This window comes from Lacerta agilis, chromosome 8 (genome assembly GCF_009819535.1).
Source record: "Lacerta agilis isolate rLacAgi1 chromosome 8, rLacAgi1.pri, whole genome shotgun sequence".
NCBI lineage: Eukaryota > Metazoa > Chordata > Lepidosauria > Squamata > Lacertidae > Lacerta > Lacerta agilis.
Genome location: NC_046319.1, coordinates 12,513,934 through 12,526,405, shown reverse-complemented (window position 1 = coordinate 12,526,405; position 12,472 = coordinate 12,513,934). Strand labels below are relative to the sequence as shown.

Genomic DNA, 12,472 nt, shown 5'->3' with positions numbered 1-12,472 from the left:
CCCCCCCCCCATTCCACCTGCCCAAGATTAGATCCAGAAGCAGAGCAAGTGACAATGTCCAGGTCAGGAGGGCAGGGACTATTCATCTTAGGGTCAGCATCTTCCCCAAATCTTGATTCCCCCCCCCCCCGTATAAAGTCTGGGGTGCACACACAAGCACAAATGCTTTCAAAATGCTCTTACGCAGCTCCTGTTTGTATTTCAAACAGAAGATCCCAGCAGGTTGTATATCTGAGTCTCCATCTGCAAGCTGATAGATTATAAGGATCAACATTATTGTCAAGTGGATTCGGCTCTCTTGTGGAGAGGGAATTGAAAATGATGTGTGTGTTTTTTCAAAAAAGAAACGTTTGTGCTTCTTCCAAGATTTAAGAATATGTGTGGTCCCACTCAGCCTTTTGTTTTGAAGTATAAAACATCTTGTCTCATTCTCCCTTTTGACAAGCTGTGGAAAGGAGAGAGAAGTTAGTGCTAGAAACAACAGAGCAACCATAATTATGATAGAGGGTGGGAAAGGATAATGGCCAATTTGTCAGTAGGTGTTGATAAGAGAGATAAAGTTGGAAGTAATTAACTGCCTGACATACAGGGAGTGATGTTTCTGCCTGCCAATGGGACAGTGACGGCCATTTATCACTTTTACAACACACTACAATGAATTGCTCTTGCTCAAGGAGCAGGAAAGACATGGGCGTCCTTAATTCCCTCCCTAGAACACCAGAGGTTTATCTCCCAAGTCCATCTTCTGTCTCAGAGGTGGGAGAATCCTGGCTTGCTGTTTTGTCGATAAGGATAATGTTGGTGCTAGCGAGTAATTGGGTGATGATTTGGAAACTTACAGCCTGCTGCAGGGGATGGATAACCAGGGTTTTATTACACCAGTGCTTAAAACTCTGCATAGCTTCTCATAATTGGGGCTTGACCTTCGCCAGGATCTAACCTTGTTGGTTCTGTGAGTCTCTTGGTGACATTCAGTACTGTCAGGAGGCATGGTGTGCTTCTGGACTGCCTGACAGGGACAGAACCAAAGGACGCTATTTTGCAGTAGCTTTGATCCCTGCTTGTGGGTTGATCCCAGAATATAGGGATGAGAAATTCCTGTTTGGCATGTAGACCATTAGTGTATGCCTGCATGGTGCTTCTCGGATTGATTCTGTCAACAGACCATGAACTTGTCTGTTTTTAAGCACTGTACATGAGGTAATAGCTTAGGTGAAGAGTTGTGGATCTCACAAAAGAGTAACAAGTAATGAAATAGACTCTGCCCTCTGTCAGAGTTGACAGGATTGAGCTAGCTGGGCCTGAGGTCTGTATTGGTATAACACAGCACCCTATATCTTGAGTGAAGGGATATAGCTCAGAGAAGGTGCCCCCATACCTTGTATGGAGAAGGTCCTAGTTTCAGTCTTCTAACTCCAGTTAGAAGTATCAGGTACAAAGTGGCAGACAAAACCCTGCCTGAGACCCTGGGAAGCCAGAGCTGGTCAGAGTAGGTGAAGCAGGGCTTCAAGAAAAAGAAGAGTTTGGATTTGATATCCCGCTTTTCACTACCCGAAGGAGTCTCAAAGTGGCTAACATTCTCCTTTCCCTTCCTCCCCCACAACAAGCACTCTGTGAGGTGAGTGGGGTTGAGAGACTTCAAAGAAGTGTGACTAGCCCAAGGTCACCCAGCAGCTGCATGTGGAGGAGTGGAGACACGAACCCGGTTCCCCAGATTACGAGTCTACCGCTCTTAACCACTACACCACACTGGCTCTCTCTATGACAAATATACTGACCTGTGATGCTTCCTGTGTTCCAATGTAAATGTAAATGTGTCCCATATTGTAAATGTGTGTGCGTGCGTGCTGAGAAGCCTGAGAGAGGATGCTCTAGAAAGAGGTTCATGACTAAGATAAAATTTGAGCCAGGACTTCCTTGCTGTTCCCCTTAAGAGCTGTGCTACCGTTCCATACGTTCTTATTATCAAGAGGAGTGATAAGCATTTGCAGTTCTGTCTGACTATTGTCTGACTATTGCCTGCAGTTTGTCTAAATGGGAATGTATTAGCAGGGCTCTAAAAAAGGGTTCTCTCTCTTCCTTGTGCGGTATCCTAGAAAAGCTAAACTTAGTCTGAGCACTTACGATTTGCTCTTACAATGAAGGAGAGTACGTAGGCAAAAGGTTGCCATCAAGCGGGCTTCATGAAATCCCAGCCAACCCTATAAAACTATAAAGTCACAACGCAAAGCAAGTGTGTGTAGCCAGAGTGTTGTTGCCTGCCCTTTTATAAGTCGGCCAGGTTTTCTCCAGCAGCCCATAAAACCTGGCATGAATTTGAATCCTTTCAAAGGGATTGCAGTGCTGGACTCAGCTGAGTAGGTCTGCTAGGCTCAGAGGGTACCAGCCTGGCCTATGCTTTCTCCAGACAGGAGACAGGACAGCGAGGTGTTGCTGTTCTACCACGTTAATTCAGTGTTCTCAAGCACTGCCAAAAGAGAAGCTCATCGGCACATCTTGTGCTGGCTTGTTTGGGGTGGGTTGTTGTTTTCTTTTTTGACAGACTCCAATGCAAGAATTGTGGGCGACTCCATCCTTGCGTATGGTTCTTTGCCAGCCTGGTGCCCTCCGGACTGTAATTCCCATCAGCCTCAGTGAGAGTAGTTGTTAACTCTTTGCTATTTTGTTGGTTTGCTGCATCAGCTGCAAGAATGTGAGCGTCCAGCCATCTGTACCAGAAACTGGTGAACTCAGATAGCGGAAGGGGAGTGGGTTCAGCAGGGGGAGGAATGCACCAGCCAGGGAAATAAATAAAGTGAGAACCTAAGAACCATTAAGAACCTAAGAAGAACCTGCTGGATCAGGCCAGTGGCCCTTCTAGTCCAGCATCCTGTTCTCACAGTGGCCATCCATATGCCCCAAATGCGAAGCCCAGAAGCAGGATTCAAGCACAAGAGCATTCTCCCCTCCTGCGGTTTTCAGCAGCTGGTATTCAGAAGCACTGCTGCCTCCCAACTGTTGGGGGAACTGGAAACAAAAGGACAGGAGAAAAAGTGAACGTCCAATGCGTCCAGGCCCTTCATCAAGGCTTTTCATATACAGAAGTTCAGTCTCTTGGTCTCTCTCAGTAGAAGAAAACATTATAATACATAGATTGAACTTCTGTAGTTGAAACTCCCCGATGAAGGACCTGAGAGGTCCAAAATTTATTGGACATTTACTTTTACTGCTGCCGCTTTGCTTCCTAATCCCGCCCCCTAAATTTGCTGGGCATTTCTGCCCCACCTTTTGCAGAAAGGAGACCGTTGATGCTTCTTCAAGAGAGTAGGGCTGAAGTGGGAGAGGCAGCTGTTTAATATAAAACGTTTATTTCTTCAGTCCATATGAGAACGTCTTAAGGGCACTTAAAACCTCTTAATTCTTTTGAGGGATTAGTAGCCTTTCTAAAGGGAGCAGGGAGGGGGACTTCCACCATTTTTTTTTGTTTTTTAACAGTTATGACTGGATGCCCATAAAGCCCTTGAATACGTGGATGTTCAAGAGGAGGAATAGGCCGCGGGTAGGAAGTCCTAGCTTAAGGGAACGCAGCCTAGAGGAAATTAAAACAATGCCATGCAATAGACATGTGAGCCTCAGCTGAAGTCCCCTGCTGCCAACTCTCTGCTAAATCTTGTTCAAAGCCTAAAATCATGTGGTGGCGGCGGCAGCAGCTGTTTGGGGGAATGGAAGGCTGGGTGGCTGAGAATAGTAACTACAGCAAAGGTGTGTGGAAGAATCCTGCTTAGGAAATGGGCAGTGCTGGTCTTTTTTCTTTTTTCTTTTTTTTACAGATGGTACCAGCTTCTCTTCTTCAGTATCCACTTTGCACCAGATTAGCAACTGCATCAGTTGTCCGCATAAATGACTGATGTGACTTGCATAATGACAATTGTGCCATCCAGGTGTTGTGGGTCTACAACTCCCATCAGCCCTGATCATTGACCATGCTGGTTGGGGCTGATAGGAACTCAAGTCCCACAACATCCTGAGGGTCACAGGTCTCCCATCCCTGAACTAGACTGTCACTTGCCTTTACTGCTGCATGCTACCTCCCATCACACACCTGCCATCTTTTAATGCCGGGATGGGGAGACTGTGGCCCTTCAGATGTTGCTGGACTACAACTCACATCATCTCTGACCATTGGCCGTGCTGATGGGAGATGGAGTCCAGCCATATATGAAGGGTACCAGGTTGACTAAGGCTGCTCTATATTCTCCTGTCATTGCACATATAGCATGCGAAGATTGGTAGCAGTGAGCAAACTGCCATTTTATGATTGTTTATGGTGCTGTTTTAAAATGTATTTATACTAGTATGGTTTAAACTTGTTCCAAAAAAAAATATTGTTTGTGGAAGCTGGAAAAGTGGAATATAAATACTTAAATAAAACACTAGGATCTGCCCTAAATGACTTTTTATTCCCACTTACCTCTTTCCAGTATTAACAATAAACTGCAGCAACCAGAGGCAGCAGCTGGGGTGCTGGAATATGCCATGAAACACTTTGGGGAGCTGGTGAGTAGCCTCTTAATTCCCCATCTCCCTGTTTTCATTATGAGGGAGAGGGCCACAGCTCCATGGTTGAAGATCTGTTCAGCTTGCAGAAGATCCAGGTTCAATCCCCAATGGCATCTCCAGGCAGGACTGAGAAGGATTCCTGCATGAAATTTGAAAGAGTTGCCATACTGAGCTAGAGGGACACATTTTTTTCTGACTTGGTATAAGGCAGCTTCCTATGCTACCCCTTTATCCATAAACTTGAGGACCAGAATCTTACTTTACTTTTAGAGCAGAGGTTCTTTACCTGTGATCCTTGGATTCCTAGGATCACGGGCTTTGGGGGTTCATGAACTTTAGAGAGTGTAAAAATATGACACACACACACCCCACACACATTTCCTTCCTGTTTCTTTGAAAATAGTCTTTGTGGGGGGGGGGGGAAATCTGGGGAGAGCTTCCATTAGATTTTCAATGGGGTCTATGACCCCAAAAAGGTTAAGAACCACTGTTTTAGAGGAGGGTTCAGACTAGAGCATCTGCTTTGCATGCAAAAGGTCCCCTGGCATCTTCAGATAGGGCTGGGGGGAGGGGAGAGACCCTTGCCTCAAATGCTGAAGACCCACTGCCAGTCAGTGCAGCCAGATTCATAGTCTGACTTTGGTATGAGGCAGCTTTCTATCTGCCTATGAGTGGAACCCATAATCCCCTGATCACATCAGCAAGCTCTGCATCCTCGTCTGTTTTGAAATGATCTGCCTGAGGAGCCCCAGAGTCCAGACCTGCAATGTCTCACGTGGAGGGGCACTGAAGTGTGGCATGTGTTGTGGATGTGTGCAGCTTTATCCTGCCTGCAGGGCCCTCAAAGAATCCACTGCTTGGCATAACGTCGCAGCAAGAACTGCCAAGGGCTGAGCAGAAAAGAACATTGGCCTAGAGCCCATGTTGGGGCAGGCGGGGGTTGCGGGAAGGAAAAAAATCCCAAAGAAATCCAAGTGGTAGCTGTCCCCTCCCCCTCTTTCCCTCCTTTTTAATCCCTTGAAAATTAAAATCCTTAAAGAAATGAGAGACTGGTGAAAGTGTTGGGAATTTGAAAACTGTCATTGGTCAGCACTTCTGTTCTTTTTTACCACTCATCTTCAGAAAATCTGGACCGCTAAGGCCTGTAATAAGGCCTTAGTATCCTTTCCCTTGCTGCTGTACAATGCCCCACATGCTGGGCTGTCTGTCTGCTGGGCTGTTCCAAACTTCATCCCCTGCTGCTCTTGTTTATATGTGTTGATGCTACTTAGGCTTGGAGCTGATGGCACAGCAGGCAGTGAAGGCTGGCTCTGTTAGGGCAAAGGGGATGTTGCCCCACCAACCTCAGCCAGCCCCCACCTGCCTACCTTCTTATTTACATCCAGCCCTGCCTGTCAGCTTCCTCCTCTTCCTTAGTCTCAGTGTTGCCCTTGCAGTACTCAATAGGCAGGAGAACTCAACAGGCTCTGGCTTCACCACCTGTCTGTGCCTTCTGCCCTCCCACCTGCAATGGGCACCAGCCATCAGTGGTTGCAAGGGAGGCTCTACTTCTGTCCTTGGTTCTCCCAGTGGTGTTTGCTGATGCTCAACAGGGATGGCTAGCTTTTAAGGGGAGGGAGCTGAGAGCCAAATTCATCTTTGGCTAGCCCTCTGTGACTCACACGTGGAAACACACACACAGGCACACAGCTGCCCTTCCTCACATGACCCAGGCAAACCAGCCAGTCATACTGGCCTAGACAGACCAATGGTCTGACTATTATTCATCCATTTATTTTCCATCCATTTACCTAGGGCTATATCCAACTGACTAGGGACATGGTCTAAACCACTTAGCCTCTTGGGCTTGCCGATCAGAAGGTTGGCGGTTTGAATCCTCGTGACAAGTGAGCTCCCTTTACTCTGTCCCAGCTCCTGCCAACCTAGCAGTTTGAAACCACACCAGTGCAAGTAGATAAATAGGTACCGCTGCGGCGGGAAGGTAAACGGCGTTTCCATACGCTCTGGTTTCTGTCACAGTGTTTTGTTGCACCAGTAGCGGTTTAGTCATGCTAGCCACATGACCCAGAAAGCTGTCTGTGGACAAACGCTTGTCTCCCTTGGCCTGAAAACGAGATGAGCTCTGCAACCCCATAGTCGCCTTTGACTGGACTTAACTGTCCAGGGGTCCTTTCCCTTTTACCTTTACCTTTATATCCAACTGAGCCCTGCTCAGAGTAGATTAACTGGTGCAGGGTAATGTAAACTAATTTCTGTTAGTTGGAACCCTATAATAGTGATCTGTTATACTTGATTTTGGTATGATATTTATTCTGCCATGTTCAGTTCTAGGTACCCCCTTTACTTTTTGGCACCTGTTGTTGTATGTCGTGTCTTATTAAAAATAGACATATAACAACATTTTAAAAGGAGTAAGGTAAAGGTAAAGGGACCCCTGACCATTAGGTCCAGTCATGTCCGACTTTGGGGTTGCGGCGTTCATCTCGTGTTACTGGCCGAGGGAGCCGGCGTACAGCTTCTGGGTCATGTGGCCAGCATGACTAAGTCACTTCTGGTGAACCAGAGCAGCACACGGAAATGGCGTTTACCTTCCCTCTGGAGCAGTACCTATTTATCTACTTGCACTTTGACGTGCTTTCGAACTGCTAGGTGGGCAGGAGCTGGGACCAAGCAACGGGAGATCACCCCGGCGCGGGGATTTGAACCACCGACCTTCTGATCAGCAAGCCCTAGGCTCTGTGGTTTAACCCACAGCGCCACACGCATCCTTTTAAAAATAGTAGATCTATTGAAATTAATGAACCCAAGGTAGTCATGTCCATTCACTTCAATGGGCCTACTTTGAGGCAGACTAGCATTGGATACAACTCCTAGGTTTTTATTTCCCCCCTTCCTTTCTGCAAACATCTTCCCAGTGCTGCTTATACAAAGCGTTCCCTCCCATAATGCTAATGGCATAACTATAGACCTCGTGTGAGATGGGACATGAAAGCATTGGGTCTTCTTCTTTACTCCTGCCACTTTTGCACACTAAAATTTGCTATTTTGTCGACCCTCTCTTCCTGCCTTCCCCGCTTTTATAGGAAATTCAAGCAACCTGGTATGAGAAACTGCATGAATGGGAAGATGCTCTGGTGGCCTATGACAAAAAGATGGATACAAACAAGGATGACCCAGAACTGATGCTGGGGCGCATGCGCTGCCTGGAAGCCCTGGGAGAATGGTAAGAAGAGCCAGTGTGGTGTGGTTCAAGAGTGTCAGACAAGCAGCTGTGTTAAAATCCCTACTTGCAGATTCACATTGGGGGGCTGTCTCTCAAACTAGACTACCTCATAGGGTTATTGTGAGGGTAATATGAAGAAGGGTTAACCTGTGTTTAGCACTTTGAGCAATGTAAGGGGAAAGTGAGTTATAGATTCAATAATACATAAATAATGTGCATCTTATTGGCATGCTAAAGGCCACATGTTCAATCCATGGCGTCTCCAGGTAGGACTCAGGAGTGATATTTGCCCTCTGTCAGAAGCCTGGAGAGCTGCTGCCAGTCAGCATAGACAAAGCTGGGCTAAGCAGACCAATTATCTGATTTGGTACAAGGCAGCTTCCTATTAATCTGTAACTTTATTCAGAACCATGCTGTAAGGGTTCTGCTGTGGTTTCTCGTGAGTAAAGAGGCTCGAATTGGGTCCCGTATATTTACAGGTTTTATTGTGCAGATATGTACAGTGCAGAGCTCAAAAGTCTGTGACCAGCTTAGTCACTTTCACATCCTGGAAGTGGCGCTTTTCGGGAGCGCTCCCAACATAAGAACTTGAGCACCCCCACTCTCCTCCTACCCTCCTTACGTTTGACGCCCCTACATAATTGGGGCGATGGAACTGTCGTTGCTCCCTCTTGTCTGTGCCCACTGAGTGGGTGTTGGGTCTCTGGAGCATCCCCCAGCCCCCTCTCCGCTGGGCTAGCTTCCTGCCTGTCACTCCCACTGGAGATTCCCCTGCTATCCTCATGGTACTGGGGCTCTCTTTCCCCTGACAGCCCCTGCACCGCCCCACTGGGTGCTGCCTGTTCCCTGACACATGCTCAGTTGTAGAGCATCTGCTTTTCGTGCAGAAGCTCCCATGTTCAATCCTCAGGTATCTCTAGGCAGAGCTGCAGGAGACACCTGTCTAAACGCCTGGTGAGCTACTACCAGTCAGAGTAGGCAGTTCTGAGCTAGAGGGACCCAGTTGTCTACCTCAGAATAAGCCAGCTTCCTAAGCTCCTATGGGAAACAAAAACAGACATTTGGTATGTGAAGCATGTGCTCTTCCACTGAATTACAACCCTTTCCATGCTTCTAATTAATGACTTAGAAATATATATTTTGATTACCCCTCCCCTTGTTTAAACTACTTCAAAAAAAAATGCTGGAAAGTGGGAGTATACATTTTAAAATAAGGTACCTGCCCATTAGCCCATATAAGAGTTTGCAAAATTACTTCCCTTCCGAAGGAGGGTGGGAGATGTGGGTAGTTTGCTTTTTGCAGGCTTGTGTGGATCAAGACCCTCTGTGAAGTGAGGAGTCTTTATCCCTAGCAGGGATCTGCAGCATGCACACTCAGTGTGCATGTGTGTGTACGAGAGAGAAAGGGAATGTGCTTTTTTTGGAGCCTAATTGGAAAAGACAGAACCTGCATAACGTACTGTGCAGTTCAACCTGGAGGGTTCAGCAAATCCAAGCCAGTCCTGCCTAAATCGCTGCACGCCTCATGTCATTGAGCCTCTCTGTTTTGATGGGTCCTGACGTGAACCCAGGTTGATGGCACAAGGGGAGTGGGAGAGGGGAGGGGAAGATGCCTGTCAATTGAAGTCACTCCACACACCAAGGGGGTTGCACAGAATTACCTGAAGCAGCACAACCTGCACCTGATGTTCCCATCTTTTTGCATCCTGGGTGGCTAGGGTGGCAGAACCGGGGGGGGGGGGGGAGAGCCAGGTGACTTTGTGGGGAGTGAGAAGATAGGCTGCATTGGCTTTACCAGGTCTTCAGATGAATATGCAACGTTTAAGAACAAAAGAAGCTCTGCCAGCTGAATCAGGTCATTGGCACATTCTAGTCCAGCATTTGGTTCTCATGGGGGGGGGGGCAAACCAGATGCCTCTGGAGAGCCTGGAAGCAGGATTCGAGCACAAGACCAGTCTCCCCACTTGCAGTTCCTAGCAACTGACATTGTAGGTAGAACACAGCCATCGTGGAATGCAGCTTTGGTGCCTAAAGGTCAGCTAACATCATATTAAAAGAACCATCAAATTCAATTAAAATGGGTACAAATCTGACAAATGAAACCAATAAAGAGGAGGAAATAGCATTAGTACTTAATGCTAATGCTAAACAGAGCAGCTTAAGACCCAAATGCCTGAAGGGAGTCTGTATCCAGCTAAGTCATACATAGGTTTGACCCGCAGAAATTTAAATACCAACTTTTTAAAAAATAAACAATGGCAAAGTACCGCAGCAGAATTTGTGTGGTTTCACCCACCTGTGGCGTTTCCTTCTGTGAATCACCTGCCTGCCACCCTTGCCTTTACTGTCTTTTAAGACTCCCAGTGAAGTCTCCTGTGTCCTTCCAGCCCTTAAATATTTTGTTTCATGTTGCTACTGTTTTGATCAGTTTTCACTTTCAATCAGTGTTGTTGCTCATTAGCTGCCAACTTTTCTGCATGTGGTTTTATTTGCCTTTTAACACTGTCTTGTTGGAGTGTGTGTGTGTGTGTATTTAAAGACTGCTTTCGTGGGGGGGGGGGGGTTAATGACACTGTATTTTAGGTTACAACCTTAGGTTACAGTTACAATTCCCTTGGAGTGAGTTGTCTCCAGCATTAGTCCTATACAGGATAGACCCATTCAAATTCATGAACATGACTAACTTTGGTCAATTAATTTTAATGGGTCTTCTGAGTAAAATTTGGCTGGCTACAACCCAGTAAATCCAACTGATCTCAATGGGGCTTCTCTGTGAGTATGAATAGTATTCCAGTATCATCAGCAAACTGCAGTTTTGGGTTTATTTTTTCACAAATACTGAATACTGTTTCCTTAATAGAAAGGCCCGTATAAAATGCACATTTTAAATAAAAGTAAGGAAGAGGATTTTCATCAAACTGTAACTTTTGCATCTTTGCATTTTTTCTTCTTCCTAGGGGACAACTTCACCAGCAGTGTTGTGAGAAGTGGACCTTGGTGAATGATGAAACCCAGGCGAAAATGGCAAGAATGGCGGCGGCAGCTGCATGGGGTTTAGGTAAGTCCCAGCCTTAAGACTGTCCTTCTCTTCCCTGCATGCACACACACACACACACACACATATATACTGGGGGTGGGGTGGGTAGTTTTGCCAAGTGTCTAATCTAAGCCCTGAAACAGACAGTCCCTCCAAAATGCTGTTTCACAGAGAAGGGTGTCCAACACAGGTAGACATGGGATGGCAAATGATTTGTTGAACACTGGGGGTGCATTTTCCACGTAGGAGAAGCAGTTCGGTGGATATAGGGAGGTCATCGATTTTTCTTCCCTTGAGTAGGTTTAAGCTCATTTCTTTCAGGGGTGCTACGGGGCAGCTATATCTCTATAGACGTAGCCCTTCAAACGTTTTCGACTACAACTCCCAAAAGCCACAGACTTTTGCTAGGGATTATGGGAGTTGTGGTCCAGGAACATCCGGATGGCGCCATGTTGGCTACCCCTGGTATAGGGATTCATCCCTTTCTTCGGATTTGATGGGATTGATAAGCACATCCCACTGGATGCCTCCCAACTCTTACTGCTTATGCAGATTGTGTCTGTCTCTGCAGGTCAGTGGGATAGCATGGAGGAGTACACCTGTATGATCCCAAGGGATACCCACGATGGCGCCTTCTATCGGGCTGTGCTGGCCTTGCATCAGGACCTCTTTTCATTGGCTCAGCAGGTACACTGTGAACCTTTTTGCCATCAGCCGCTGTGGTTTGAAGAGCAGCAACTGGGTGTTACTTTCTCGTATGTCAGGGAAGGCTCCTGTTTGAGGGGACGCCTGGCAAAATGCCCTCTGGTGGGCCTCCTACACAAGGGGGCCCTCCCTCAGCAGCCCATGTTGGGATCTGACCATGGTAATTCATGCTACGCTGGCTGGGGTTGATGGGAGTTGTAGCTCAAAATATCTGAAGGGCACCAAGTTGGGGGAGGCTGCTCTAGGACACAAGAAATCTTCTTCAGCCTTTATGGTGCCACAGGACCATGCTGTTGATCAGGCACTTTTGTAAAGTGTCCCTATATGGCAAGTCTTACCCACCATCCAGACAAGCAGCAATTTGCAAACTGGTCTTTGGTCGAATCCTGCATGGATATTCCTATGCTTCTGTTGAGGATTCAACTTACATTGTCATTGTGAATGTGAAATACGTTGTTAATTTTGGGGGGGGGATCTTGTATTATTTGGGGGGGCGGAGGGGGCTACATCCATCCTGCCCCACCCTGAATTCAGAGCTGAAGTTGTAGAATGAATTCCTCTTTAAGAAAGAAAGAAAATAATCCAAATCAACCCTGTCAAAGTCTGTCTGTCTCTATTGATGTGCACAAGAAAATTCAGGCAGGCGTTTGAAAGAGCTAAGGCCTCTGTAATTAACCTTTTTCACATTCTGGGAACGGGGTGGGGGAAGAGGGAAAACTGGAGGAAAGATTATATAATATATGGCACAACACCCAATGTTTTGGGCTTCTGTTTGTGCATGGCCCGTGAAATGTGAAAGGGAAGCTCTGGCACACATAGAACCTCAAAACCTATTGGAGAAAAATTATGGGATGTGCCTAGGTCATAGTAGGTAGTGCGCTTTCAAGCATACATCATACAGGCACCATTTTATTTGTATGCCGCCTTTTCATAGTTAAAGCCAGGCTCAAGGCAGCTTACAACACGAA

At 46.7% G+C, this 12,472-nt stretch overlaps 1 protein-coding gene across 4 annotated transcripts in view; it reads left to right on the top strand.

Annotated features, from left to right (window-relative positions):
• Window positions 1-12,472, top strand: part of MTOR (mechanistic target of rapamycin kinase) — a 92,616-nt gene that overhangs the window by 56,374 nt on the left and 23,770 nt on the right. For all 4 annotated transcript variants that reach the window (XM_033159501.1, XM_033159499.1, XM_033159500.1 and 1 more), the window contains 4 exons: window positions 4,461-4,536; window positions 7,623-7,762; window positions 10,720-10,820; window positions 11,371-11,486. In XM_033159501.1, the coding sequence (XP_033015392.1) occupies window positions 4,461-4,536; window positions 7,623-7,762; window positions 10,720-10,820; window positions 11,371-11,486 (433 nt within the window). The remainder of the gene's footprint in view (window positions 1-4,460; window positions 4,537-7,622; window positions 7,763-10,719; window positions 10,821-11,370; window positions 11,487-12,472) is intronic.